At 38.3% G+C, this 14,649-nt stretch overlaps 1 protein-coding gene across 1 annotated transcript in view; it reads left to right on the forward strand.

The window, feature by feature from the left end:
- ARHGAP28 (Rho GTPase activating protein 28) overlaps positions 1 to 14,649 on the forward strand; it is a 326,300-nt gene that overhangs the window by 259,728 nt on the left and 51,923 nt on the right. Inside the window, 4 exon segments of the mRNA XM_006891409.1 lie at positions 2,721 to 2,808; positions 6,796 to 6,938; positions 7,388 to 7,553; positions 7,642 to 7,733. Coding sequence (XP_006891471.1) covers positions 2,721 to 2,808; positions 6,796 to 6,938; positions 7,388 to 7,553; positions 7,642 to 7,733 — 489 coding nt within the window.

Here is a 14,649-nt window from a genome sequence, read left to right on the forward strand (position 1 = left end):
CATATTGTTCTGAGCAAATTTACTGTCAAGGAGCTCTTGAATGTACTAAAGAGAAAAGATACCACCTTAAAAGACAAAAGTGCAGCTGGCCATGACCATGATTCAAAATGCTTTTGAATGTGATATTAATGGAGAATATTGAATATTCCATGGACTGTCAAAAGAAAAAGTGAATATATCTTGGGAAAAGTATAGCTAGAGTCCTTCTTAGAATCAAGGAATGTGGGACTTCTTAATCGCACATACTTTGGTCATTTTATCAGGATGATTCAGTCCTTAAGAAAGGACAGTGTGCTTGAAAAAAATCGAAGGTCAGATAGATTGGACACTGAATGCAGTAGCATACTTGAACCTAGAAGAGATTGGTTATTAGGATGCTATAAGATCAGGCAGGGTTTTACTCTGTTGTGGTAAGGTTCCAAGCAGTTGGAACAGACTTGGTGGCACCAGAAAAGGTAAACTGGTTAATTGAGGATTTTTGTTTTCTTTTTACCTTCTCTCAACTGTGTCTCATGTAGCTTGTTTACTAATTTTTTTTTAATTCTAAAGCTTTTTGTTAATGTAATTTTGTTATTTATAAATAACAATTTTTATTTATTCATTCATTAAAATAAATTATATATTATTTCTTTTGTCTTAGTGGATTGATTGACTCATTTTATCACTTGAGTAGTAATTTTGAGCAACTTTTTATAAGGTCTTGATTTTCTCATTAATTCTTTTACCATTTCAGTGAGTGAAATACTTTTTCTGAGCATTGTACTTGTTTTTGTCAGAAACATAGATTGAATTATGCAAAATGATAGTCAAGCAGGTCTTAACATGAATAGATTTTTTTTCCTCTTTGTTCAGTTACTTTAGGAAATCATGTTGCCAGTGTTAAATTAGAATGTCATTATTTGGATAAATCCTACTTCGATTATACTGTTTTTGCTGTTATGTACCATCAAGTTGGAGCCAACTCATAGCTGACCCTCCAGTAGGTTTTCAAAGGCAGTGGGAAATTGCCCATCCTTCTCCCAGGATTCGAACCTCATGCTTTCAAGATTGCAGTGCAGCTTCTTGCCACTAGGCCACCAGTGCTTCCTATACTATTACTATTTTATAGAATTTGTTTTTGTTACTGTAATTTTCTTCTAATAAGGGAAATTGGCATATATATTTACGTATACATACATATAATGATAAATATATGGTGATATAAATTATGGACAATCTCCTCCCATGTCATTATAGCCTCTTAAAACCCACTGGAGAGTCAGTTGTAGGTTGGTTTTGACTTAATAGTATATAAGAACAAAAACAACATATACTTTTTTTATTTGTTTTTATCTTTGTATTTATGTGTTTAGAATTAAGAATCTTTTTAGTATTATAAAGTCATTAATTAGATATTTTAATAAATATATATAATTGCTTAATAAATCCATAAAATTTGTAATATGTAATTTTGTGGCTTAATTTTATTATTAAACCACCCTAAAACTTATATCCTAGTGCACATTAAACTTTATTACTTGTTGAGTGGATATAGTTTAAAGGTGATGATTTGTATTCTAACATGTATGAAATTTTGTAATGCATTTTGTTCTGCTACAATATATAATTGACTTAGAGTTCTAAATTCTGTCACTATAAGCATATACATAGATAAGTATGCATATACACATATATACACACAATATTGTTGTTGTGGTGATTGCTGTGTGCTATCTTGTCAATTCCAACTCATGTCAATGGTATAGGACAGAATAGACTATTGAGTTTCTAGCAATTTCATCATTGTGGGAGCAGATGGTCAGGTCCTCGCAGGGACTGATTGTTTATCCTACAGGCTGTGCCATCAGAGTTTCTTTCTTTTATCAACATTATAATACTTCTATATGAATTCTTTAACTGCCAAATACAAAATAATCACAACTATGAAAAAATATGTGTACTTTTCTAGGTTAGCTTCAGTATATTAATTCTTACAGTATGTGCTCAAAAACAACAAAATACATGAAAAATAAAAGAACTATGTTAATAATCAAAAAGCCTAGGGCAAAAATCCAAGTGGATAAAAAAAATTTTTAAAATCAGTAAATAATAAATAAATTAATATAATGGGTATAGTAGGCTTAAGTAACAAAGGCCAGTTACTCCTTCAAAGAACTTAATGTGGACAACTATTTACATTTTTTATAAAAATAAGGATATAAATTTTAGGAACAAAGGAAGAATGATACCTCCTCTCACACACAGTTTAAAACTTATATTCACAAATATTTATGTAGGAAGAGCTCTGGTGGCGCAATTGTTTACTGGTCATCTGTTAACTGGAAAGCCAGCAGTTCAGATCCACTAACTAAACTCGGAACTAGAACAGACCTTCAGTAAAACTAAGAATTGGCTTTTTTTTCTGTTGTTATTATGTACTGTTGAATCAGAATCAACTAATAACTGACATTCCAGGAGATTTTCAGAGAGAGTAAATCACATGGAGGAGATTGCCCCTATTTCTCCCACAGAAATAGCTGGTGGATTTGTTCCACGTGCCATTGCATTGGCAGTGCAGCTGCTTACCACTAAGATACCATAGCTCCCAAAAATTGCTTTTAAAAAAAATGACTTCTCACACTACAGAGAAATTAAATACACTAAATTAAATATACTACAGAGAATGCTAAATACACTGAATTCATGGAAAAAATGATATGCTATATTGCTTTACTTTACAGTCTATATTTGAGACTATACCAGATCTGTCCGTTCATCCCAATGGATTATCAGTTCCTGGAGAGAAGCCAGCTCAAAATGCAGTGAGTGGTGAGTGAGCCCACCTCTGACTGAACGTATGTCTGACTAAGCATACTGTGTCTTCTCTTTTTCACTGTGGCACACAGTGCAGTTAACATTAATTTTATGAGGGTAAAATATGAATTGTATACTTTTCTTCCTCTTCTGAATCTGTCACTTCCAACACTATCTTCTCTCATTCTCCCAGAGTTTCCTTATTCTGTCATGCACAGATACATAAATAAATTGAGTCAAATAAGTAGAATCTTCTCTTCCATAACTCCCACCGCATCACTTAGACACCACTCATTCAGGTGACAGCATCTCTGATTGGGGCATCTTTCCTAAGTAACCTAAATCTACTAAAAGTAAGCCAGGAAGTAGGCCACATTCAAGCATCTCTAATCCTTGCCCAAATATATGCAGCACTTGAGCCATTTGTAACATCCTGAGTTACAGGGTGAATTTCTTTGACTGGTCCTTCTCTACTTGGAAAATGGTGTTTATGAGCTCTCTAGATAGGTTCAGCGGGAATCTCAAGCCCACCTAATTAAAAGCAGACCTGGTCAGGAAATAGTTTTTGTCATTCCTGGAACACTCTCTCACTACTTCTGTTCTGGAACCAAATCATAACTGAGTCTCCAGTGGGTTTTTGTAGGCTGGAAATCACACTGGAGTAGACTTCCCAGTAGATTTTGTTGCCCTCAATATGTGTATCCTTCTCATGAACAACAGAACCCACACTTCACACATCAAGGAATTTAGGGTGATGGAAATGTTCTAAAATCATTGTGATCTTGGTTGCATAATTTTGTGAATATTCTGAGGAACATTGCATGGAAATGGAAAAATCATATGGTATATGGTATATTAATTACATATGAATAAAACTTTTTTGTAAAACTCGTCTATGAAGAGTATGTATGGGAGAAGACTTTGTCATTGGTTATGCCACACTTTTCTATTGGCCACTGTGCTATTGTTTAAAGCAAATCCTTATACCACTCACTGTGAGATAGAATTCTACATGCTGAGACCTGGTAATTTTGAGCTTCAGTCGGTTCTCCCAAGACTATCTGTCCTTACATCCTTAAGAAGTTAAAGCATTATTTATTGCTTGTCTTCCCCTATGTTGTTGTTGTTGTTATGTGCTGTCGAGTCACTTGCGTCTCATAGCGACCCTATGTACAACAGCCCAAACCCTGCTCTATCCTGTGGCAATTGCACGGCCTCTGACACACCCATCCTGACTACCCCAGTCACTGAATCAGTCCACCTCATAGAGGGTCTTCCCCTCCTGCGCTGTCCCTCCACCCTCCCAAGCATGATGTCCCTCTCTAAGGACCTGTCTCTCCTTACAACATGTCCTAAGTATGTCGGACGAAGCCTCAGAATCCTTGCCTCCAAGGAGTAGCCTGGTGGGAAGAGTGAAAATTACAGTCCTCCCATTTCATTTTCTAAGTTCTTGTTGTACCTATTAAATGATCCAGGAAGTATCAAGAGAAGATGGAAGGAATACACAGAGTCACTGTATCAGAAGGAATTGGCTGACACAGAAGAATTTCATGAAATGACATATGAGCAAGAGCCTATGGTGATGAAAGAGGAAGTTCAAATTGCTCTGAAGGAATTGGAAAAAAACAAGGCTCCAGGAGTTGGCGGCATACCAATTGACATATTTCAACAAACAGACACTGGCCTGGATGTGCTCACTAAGTTGTGCCAAGAAATCGGGAGAACAGCCAGCTGGCCCACTGGCTGGAAAAGATAGATATTTGTTCCCATCCCAAAGAAAGGTGACCCAACAGAGTGTGGAAATTATCGAACAATATCATTGATATCACATACAAGCAAGATTCTGCTGAAAATGATACAAAAACGTTTGGAACAATATGTCTACAGAGAACTGCCAGATGTGCAGGCTGGATTTAGAAGAGGTCGTGGTACTAGGGATATTATAGCTAATGTTAGATGGATCTTAGCAGAAAGCAAAGAATACCAGAAGAATGTCTATCTGTGCTTCATTGACTATGCAAAGGCTTTTGACTGTGTGGATCACAATAAGCTGTGGCTGACTCTGAGAAGAATGGGAATCCCAGAACATTTGATTGTGCTAATGTGAAACTTATACTCGGACCAAGAGGCAGTTGTCAGAACAGAGCAAGGAGACACTACATGGTTCAAAATCAAGAAGGGGGTTCGTCAGGGATGTATTCTGTCTCCATATATTTTCAATCTGTATACAGAACAGATCTTCCAAGACGCTGGTCTGTATGAGGAGTAATGTGGCATCAGGATTGGTGGAAGAATCCTCAACAACTTGCGTTATGCAGATGACACAACTCTGCTTGCTGAAACTAAGGAGGACCTGAAGTGCTTGCTGCGGAGGATCAAGGACTACAGCCTCCTATATAGACAACATCAAGAAAACAAAGATTCTAACCACTGGGCCAAATTGGCAGCATTGGTATGGATGGTGGAGAGATTGAGATAGTTAACAGTTTTAGTTTACTTGGCTCCATAATCAACACTCTTGGTAACAGCAGCCAGGAAATCAAGAGACAAATTGCATTGGGAAAGTCGGCTGTGAGGGACCTCTCAAGAGTACTGAAGAGCAACGATGTCAGACTGGAGACTAAGGTGCGCCTGATCCAGGCTATAGTCTTCGCAATTATGTGCTATGCATCAGAGAGTTGGACAGTGAATAGGGAAGATAGAAAGAGAATTGATGCCTTTGAGCTGTGGTGCTGGAGAAGAGTGTTGAATATACCATGGACTGCTAGGAGAACAAACAAGTTTGTCCTGGAGAGGGTGAAGCCAGAGTGTTCCCTGGAGTCAAGGATTCTGAAGCTTCGTCTGACATATTTTGGGCATGTTGCAAGGAGGGACTGGTGCTTGGAGAGGGACATCATGTTTGGCAGAGTGGAGGAGCGGCAAAGGAGAGGAAGACCTTTGATGAGATGGATCGATTCTGTGACTAGAGAGGTGGGAATAAGTGCGTTTGAGATGGGTAGGTTGGCACAGGAGCGAAGAGCGTATAGCGCTCTTGTACATAGGGTCGCTATGAGTCGCAAGCGACTCGATGGCACATAACAACAACAACACCTATTTATGTGTTTTGATTGGAACCTACTATTTAGGATTTTAAAATCTGTTGACATACAGGTTTCTTTATTTTTTAAAGTTAGGCTAATTAGGTCTCCTGTTATTTCTGCCACTCCCTTCTCCCCTTTTTTGTCCCATTGAATTGTTCTTTGGCCTACAGAAGAGAACAGAAGATAATTATATGACATTTTTATCAAATAATTCTTTATATTACATTTTAACAATATTGTAAGGCAATAAACAATGTTATTGTTATGTGCCATCAACTCAAAGCTGATCCTCTGGTGGCTTTCAGAGGCTGTAAATTACATGGGAGGAGATTGCCCATCTTTCTCCCATGGAGCAGCTGGTAAATTCAAACCACATGCCTTTGGGTTGGCTGCATAACTCCTTATCACTAAGCCACCAGGGCTCCAATGAAACAATAAGAAAGCTAAATTGTGAATCACAAATCAGAGTTTAGAATTGTTCAAATTGCTTCTGAATTTACTTGTTTTTACTAAAGCAATCTAATTTTTTAGTGTTCATATTCCTTTGAAGAAAAACATTTGTATGGAGCATTCCGTACTTTCTTAATATCAAGAAGTTGATACGCTATCACTGAAGTTCATTGCTGTTTAATTGATCCAGACTGAGAACAACCCTCCAGGACAGAGTAGAAGTCCCCTGAGGAGTATCCAGGATTGTCATCTTTATGAAGCAGATCTTTGTGTCTTCTCCAGTGAAGCATTACTTTATTGTCTTAAGGGCATCCCTAGGGATCTGATGCTTTTCCAGGGATGGAAACACCCTCAGATGCTTGCAGTTTCACTGGAACATGGCTTTTTATTTTTATTCTTTTGCTTATTCGCAATGTATTATGCCGGTTGATTGAATGATTTCTTAAATATTGTCTATCTTTTGTTACTTCAGATGATCATTATCTAGAAAAGAACACTCCATCAGAAGCTGAAGAACTGTCTTTTGAAATATCCTATTCAGAAATGGTTACAGAAGCTCCAAAAACAAATAAATTAAAAAAATCAGTGATTAAGAAAGAAGATTTTACTTTGACTGTAAGTAAAACTTGTCATTATTATTCTAGTAACTTCTCCAAGGCCAAAACTGTGAGTTACGCACTTGTTTATTCTCTGTGTGTCCACCAAAGGCTATTATGGGACAGAGTATCAAAAGGCAGGGTAATAAGGTTTTACATAACACGGGAGCAGGGGTGGTACCATCTGTTGTGCAGTGCACAGCCTGCTTGACCATACATGGCAGCCCAGCCTGGGTGAGATAGTATATCAATGACCACTTTCTTGCACAGTAGTGATTTTCACATATTCTAAAACTTACACTAAGATTACCTTTCTATGGCATAGCATGCTCTTTTGAGATGTTTTGAAAATAGTTATGTTTTGCTATAGTAGCTTTAGAATAAATAAATGTCCAGGAGACATTTTAATTACAGTATAATTATCCTTTGCCATGAAGAGTAAACAAATATTCACTGTGTCTATTTTAGAAATTTATTGTTAAGAAAACTAGATTAGGATTAACGGAAGCAGGAGACTTATCTGCTGAGGACATGAAGAAAGTCCGCCGTCTCTCTCTAATTGAATTAACTGCCTTTTTTGACGCCTTTGGTATTCCCCTGAAAAGATACAAGACAGAAAAAGTCAAAGGGAGAGGTAAGCCAGAAGACTTTTAACATTTAGAAAAACTGTAAGAAGGCAGTGTTTTTCTCATTTTCTCTTATTTCTCTTTTTATTAATAAAGACAATGGCATTTTTGGAGTTCCGCTCACAGTCCTGTTGGACAATGATCGAAAAAAGGACTCTGGAGTCAAAGTGCCCCTGGTGTTACAAAAAGTGAGTAGAATATGTAGAATACAGAAAAGGGAGGAATTGATGGAACAGTTGGTAGATTTAAACTGCTTGCCTTTGAGTTGGCAGTACAATTCCTTATGATTAGTCCACCAGAACTCCTGGTACATATTTATCTATGTAGATAGAGATAGAGATGTATTGATATGCAGAAGGAGGATGGGCAATCTCTTCTCATCTAATTAGGTTAACTGCCTCTGAAAACCTGCTGGAGGGTCAGCTATGGATCAGTTCCAACTCTATGGTACACAATAACTATGTAACTATATATATAATAAATATAGACACACACACACACACACACACACACACACACACACACACACACACACTATGGTGTCAGAACCAACTCATAACTGACCCTACAGCAAATTTTCAGTGGCTGTGAATCACATAAAAGGAGATAGTCATCATTCTCCCTTGGAGATGGAAACCTCATGTCTTTGTTGACAATGCAACTCCTTACTAATAGACCACTGCTGTTGTTGTTGTTGCTCTTGATTACCATTGAGTCAAGCATGACTCATAGTGACCCAATGTACAAAAGACCTGAAGCCTTTTTATAACTATCATCATTTCATAAAGATCATACTGTATCCAGAGGCATATTGTTTAGGAAATGGATACCACTCCTGCTTCCAAACTAGATCACTAGAAGGGGTGTGTGTGTGTGTGTGTGTGTGTGTACGCACACACGCTCACGTGAGCTTATTCCTTATTCTCTGTGATAAAATATGATCTTTTTAAATTCACAATGTATTTACTTATCATGAAAATAGTTACTGAGATGTATATTGACTTGGGTGATTTTAAAATGCATTTCTACCTGTTCATATAATTTTACAAAAAGAGGTTAATAAAGTCTAATAACAGTTTTTTCTGGTAAGTTTTTAGGCAAGACTGAAAAATAAGCTTCATGTAGCCAAAGAGGAATTCTGGTTGAAGAAAATTTTGAAAACTCAAACAATGATCATTACTGAATAGCTGATTTGATTCTAAGTCCTGTTTTTTACAAACAATGATTTACATTGACATATTCAAGTATGTATTTATTCAGCAGTGATGTCCAGGGACACAATTAAAATTCAAGCTCTAACTTGCCTTGTGGTGTTGTTGTTGTTAAGTGCTGTTGAGTAATAGACAACTCATTGTGACCCTATGAATGAAAGACCTGAACACTTGTATAACTTTCATCATTTCTCCAACTTTATAGAGTTTCCAGAGGCAAGCTGTTTCAGAAGTGGATATCATTCCTGCTTCCAAGCTTGTTTTAATAGGGGAGCTCCACTAAACCCTGTCCACCATGGGTAACCATTATTGCATTTGACACCTCAGTGTCACAGTGTTTAGCATCACAGCAACCACGAGTTACCTCTGTACAGCAAATGGGTAGACCAGTGCTATGACACTTAGAACAGTGTTTGACCAAAAATAATTAAAACTAGGCCTGAGGGCCACAGATAACTTGCCTTACTCTATTTTAAAATTAATTTTTTGGAATGATGTATAAAATATTTTCTGAGGAAATATACACTTCCAATTTGCACAAAAAAATCTCTATCTCCTTTCCATCTCTCTGTATTCCATATACTAATGCCTCGAATTGAGCGATTACTCAAATTAATGACAGCTTGACTTAAGGTGGGAGCAAGGAAGATGGCAACCAACAATGCTGGTGATGGCCTCTGGGTACAAGTACCCCCTGGCCTGCACTTCTGCCACTAAATGTCCTAAGTAGTCAGCACAAAGCAGCTTGGGAAGGCAGTATTTACCTTTCCCCTCTAATCATTGAAGCAACTGAGACACAGGAGAGAGAGGTAACTTACACAGTACCTAGCCAGCAAAAGATGCTTTGAACCCAAGAGTACAGTATGTATCTGAACCCAAAGTCATCCTGTCTTGAATTTTTTTATACTTAATTCAATTAAATCCCAAATTATACCCTCAATTCCTTATATCAAGGGTTGGGACAACACTAAAACTATTGGTTATTTCTACAATTGGGGAAATATCTTTCATCTTCTCTTTTCCGTAAAATGCTTGTCTGTCAGATAGTGTTCTAAGTCTGAGCATTAAGATTAAGAAAGACTATGAAAAAGGATTGGCCATCGACTTTCTAAATAACGGAACTTCAAAAATCCTGTGTACTATAGAACACACTTAGACTAGCAGATAGGGCAACTGAGGTGGAACCCTCAAGTATGGAAACAGAAAGAAGGAGGAACAGAAGCAGACGAGACACTAGTGTTTGGAACATGGAATGTGAAATCTATGAATGTAAGAAAATGAGATATTATTAAGGAAGAAATGAAATGCATAAAATATTGACATACTAGGCATTGGTAAGATGAGGTGGACTGGCATGGGCATTTTGAGTCAAATAATCTACTATACTGGTGATGAAAAGGCGAGGGAAACTGGGGTTGCTTTTATAGTTAAAAAAGTCACTTCTAGATCCATCATGAAATATTATATTGTGAGTGACAGGATAATATCCATACACATACAAGGAAGTCCAGTGAATACCAATATCATTCAGATATAAATGCCAATAACCATAGTGAAAGAAGAGGAAATAGAAGATTTCAACCAACTTTTGCAGTCAAAGATTGATTGAACATGCAATCAAGATGTGTTAATCATAATGGGTGACTGAAGTGCAAAAGTTGATAACAGAGAAGAAGCATCAGTAGTTGGAAAACATGGACTTGGTGACAGAAATGAAGCTGAAAATAGAATGATAAAATTTTGCATAATCAATTATTTATTCATTGCAGATACATTTTACAAGAAACATACATGCAGGCTATACACATGGATTTCACCTGATGGTATGCATAGGAATCAGATTGGAAAGAACCACTAGAACAGGTCAATATCAGTGGTGTAAACTAGGCCAGGTGCTGATTGTGGAACAGACCACCAACTACTCATATGAAGGTTCAAGCTGAAGCTGGGGAAAATGAAATAAAGTGCATGATAACTGAACTATGACCTTGAGTCTATCCCACCTGAATTTCAAAACCATCTCAGGAACAGGGTTGAGACATTGAACGCTAATGAGAGAAGACCAGATGAGCTGTGGGAGGATATCAAGAATATCAGGTGATCATTACAAAGACAGAGGACAAAGAAAAGACCAAGATGGATGTTAGAAGAGACTCTGAATATTGCACTAGAGCGCCAAGAAGCCAAAGCAAAGGGAAGAAATCAAGACATTAAAGAGCTGAACAGAAGGCTTCAAGGGGCAAGACAAAGTAAAATATTATAATGAAATAAGAGCTGGAGTCAGAAAATCAAAAGGGCAGAACTCTGCATTTTTTTTTTAATTTCCATTCATTCATTGTTGCACTTTTCTTCCCTCCCAACCCTCCCCCTGCAGTACACCACCCTCTTGTAAAAGTAAAACAAAAATTCTTTCATTGTTTTACACACCCTCCCCCAGGTCCACTCCACCATGTAGCCTTCGCTCTAGACACCTGTCATAACAAAAATACCTAATCACATATCCCTTTTAAACAGCTTTCTCCCTCATCTGTTTCAATGCAGTATACACTATTGAACCCATCTTTCTCAGTCTCTCCCCAACCCCAAGGTCAGTCCTGTTTTACAACAGTGGCACCATGAAGTATTTGTCCTTCTATGACTGAGATACTTCACTCAGCATAATGTCCTTCAGGGTCACCCACCTTGAATATTATTGCATGAGTTCCTTATTTTTCAATGCAGTGTAGTATTCCATTGTGTAAATATTCCACAGCTTCTCTATCCATTCATTTGTTGATGGGCACTTAGGTTGTTTACAAGTCTTTGCTATTGTGAACAAAGCTGCAACAAACATGGGTGTGCATATACCTGCTTCGATGTCAGTTATGGTCTCTTTGGGGTATATTCCCAGTAGTGGAATTACTGGGTTAAATGGTATCTCTATTTGCAACTTTTTGAGAAAGCAACATACCGCCTTCCACAGTGGTTGCACCACTCAGCATTTCTTAAACTTAAGAAACTGAAGGACAAATTCAAGCCTTGAGTTGCAATACTTGAGGATGCTTTGGGCAGAGTATTAATTGATCCAGGGAGCATTAAAAGAAGATGGAAAGAATATACAGAGTCAATGTACCAAAATGAATTGGCGAACACAGAAGAGTTTCGTTAAACGTATGAGCAAGAGCCTGGAAGAAGTTCAAGGAAGAAGTTCAAGCTACTCTGAAGGAATTGGCAAAAAAATAAGGTCCCAGGAATTGATGGTATTACTAACTGATATATTTCAACAAACAGATGCTGCCCAAGATGTGCTCACCAAGTTGTGTCAAGAAATCTGGAGGACAACCACCTGGCCAACTGACTGGAACAGGTTCATATTTGTTCCCATTCCAAAGAAAGGTGAACTGAGTGTGGAAATTATCGAACAATATCATCCATATCACATGCATGCAAGAGTCTGCTGAAAATTATCCAATAATGACTGGAACAGCACATCAAAAGAGAACTGGGGATATTGTAACTCATTTTAAATAGATCTTGGCTGAAAGCAGGTAGTACCAGCAGAATGTCTATCTCAGTCTGTGTTTAATTTACTATGCAAAAGCATTTGATTGTGTGAACCACAGCAAAGTGTGGCTAACTCTAAGAATAAATGGCCCAGAACACTTGGTCTTGCTTATGTGAGACCTATGCTTGGACCAGGAGGCAGTCATCAGCACAGACCAAGAAAACACTGAATGGTTCAAAATTGGGGTGAGTGCATTCCAGGGATGTGTCCTATCTCCATAACTTTTCCATTTATATGCAGAACAGATTATCTAGGAGGCTGGGCTGTATGTGGAGAAATGTGACATCAGGATTGGAGGAAGACTCATCAACAATCTGTGTTATGCAGATGACACAACTTTGCTTGCTGAAACTAAGGAGTACGTGAAATACTTGCTGCAGAAGGTCAAGGACTGCAGTCTTCAATATGGATTAACATCAAGTAAACAAACATTCTCACCATTGGGCCAATTGGCAGAATCATGATAGATGGTAAAGAGAGTGAGATTGTTCACAGCTTTAGTTTTCTTGGCTCCACAATCAACAATTTTGGCATCAACAGCCAGGAAATTAAAAGACTAATTGCATTGGTCAAGTCTGCTGTCAGAGACCTCTCCAAAGTACTGAAGAGCAGTTATGTCATTCTGGAATCTAAGGTGTACCTGATACAGGCCATAGTCTTTGCAATCACTTGATTGAGAGCTGGACAATGACTAGACGTGATAGGAGAATTGATACCTTTGAGTTGTGGTGTTGGAGAAGAGTATTGACTATACCATGGACTGCTAGAACAAATATGTTCATCCTGGAAAGGGTGAAACTGTGCTGCTTCTTGGAGGCAAGGATTCTGATGCTTTGTCTGACATACTTTGGACATGTTGCAAGGTGGGACCAGTCCTTGGAGAGGGACATCATACTTGGGAGGGTGGAAGGACAGCACAAGAGAGGAAGACCCTTGATGAGATGGATTGATTCAGTGACTGGGGTAATGGAGGTAAGTGTGTCAGAGACAATCAAATTGGCACAGGATAGAGCAGGATTTAGGGCTGTTATACATAGGGTTGCTATGACTTGCAGGTGACTCGACAGCACATAACAACAACAACATTCCTTATACAAAATGTCCTCTGATGGTATAGTCCTTAGTGAGTGTTCAATGCTAACTGCAAGGCTATGCATCACCATGGGTTCAAGTCCACGAATGGCCCCACGGAAGAAAGTTAGGAAATCCCCTCCCCTTTTGCTTTACAGCCTCAGAAACCTAATGGAGGGTTGGCTATGAATTAACACTGATTCAGTGGCAGGAAGTGATTCTCTGTGTTAAAGAGAGTTTGAAGAAAATGTATAAAATGTTACATTCAGAGATTCAAGAGAGGAATTTATGTTATTTTTTAAAAAACCAACCCAAACAAATTATCCTCCAGCAGGTTTTTGGAAGCTGCAAATCACATGGGCTTTCAAAAACCCATTGTTTCAGAAGTGGATGGCTAATCCTTGTTCCTGTTCTGTCTTAATCTAGAAGCTCAGCCTCTCTATCATGGGTGACCCTTCTGGTACCTGAGACTGATGCCACAAATCACAGCATTTGAAGATACCACAAGCTACACCAGTACAGCAGACTGGCAGACAAGTGCTGTACTAACAGGAGCAAATAATAATAACCAAACCACATCGGTTGTCATGTTGTTGTTTTTTGCTGTTGAGTCACCTGTGACTCTAAGTAATATGCAACATGCCAGTAACCGAACAAATAGGTGTTGTACCTCAAAAAAGCAACCCGTAAAGGCAAGTTGTGGTGCTAGTGAAAAGTGCTGCATATTCCATAGATTGACAAAAGAACAAGCAGATATGTCTTAGATAATGTACAGCCAGAGGGCTGCCTAGAGGCTAAGATGGCAAAGTTTCGTCTTTCATACCTTGGGCATGCAGCTAGAGGAGGCTATTCCTTGGAAAGGGACATCATACTTGAAAGATGGGAAGTCAGCAAGAAAGGAAGACCTCCATGAGGTGAACTGACATGGCGACTTCATCAGTGGTCCCTAGTGTGTTAGAGATGGTACGGATGGTGCAGGAGAGGGCAGAGGTCAAGTCAGTTGTTCATAGTGTTGCTATGAATCATACTCATCGACAGCCCCTAACAACAACAAATCATACAGGAGAAAGTTCCCCGTCTTTATCCCACAGAGCTGCTGGTGAATTCAGACTACCAAGAACTCTACAATTCTTTCTGGACTACCCCATCAGAGTTCTTTATGTTAGTTTGTTATTGATGTACCGAATGTGGAAACTACAGAACAATTTCACTGATTTCACATGCAAGCAAGATTTTACTGAAGATTATCCAAAAACGACTGGAACAGCACATCAACAG

This window comes from Elephantulus edwardii, unplaced genomic scaffold (assembly GCF_000299155.1).
Source record: "Elephantulus edwardii isolate Elephantulus edwardi_28Jun2011 unplaced genomic scaffold, EleEdw1.0 scaffold00097, whole genome shotgun sequence".
In the NCBI taxonomy this organism is placed as follows: domain Eukaryota; kingdom Metazoa; phylum Chordata; class Mammalia; order Macroscelidea; family Macroscelididae; genus Elephantulus; species Elephantulus edwardii.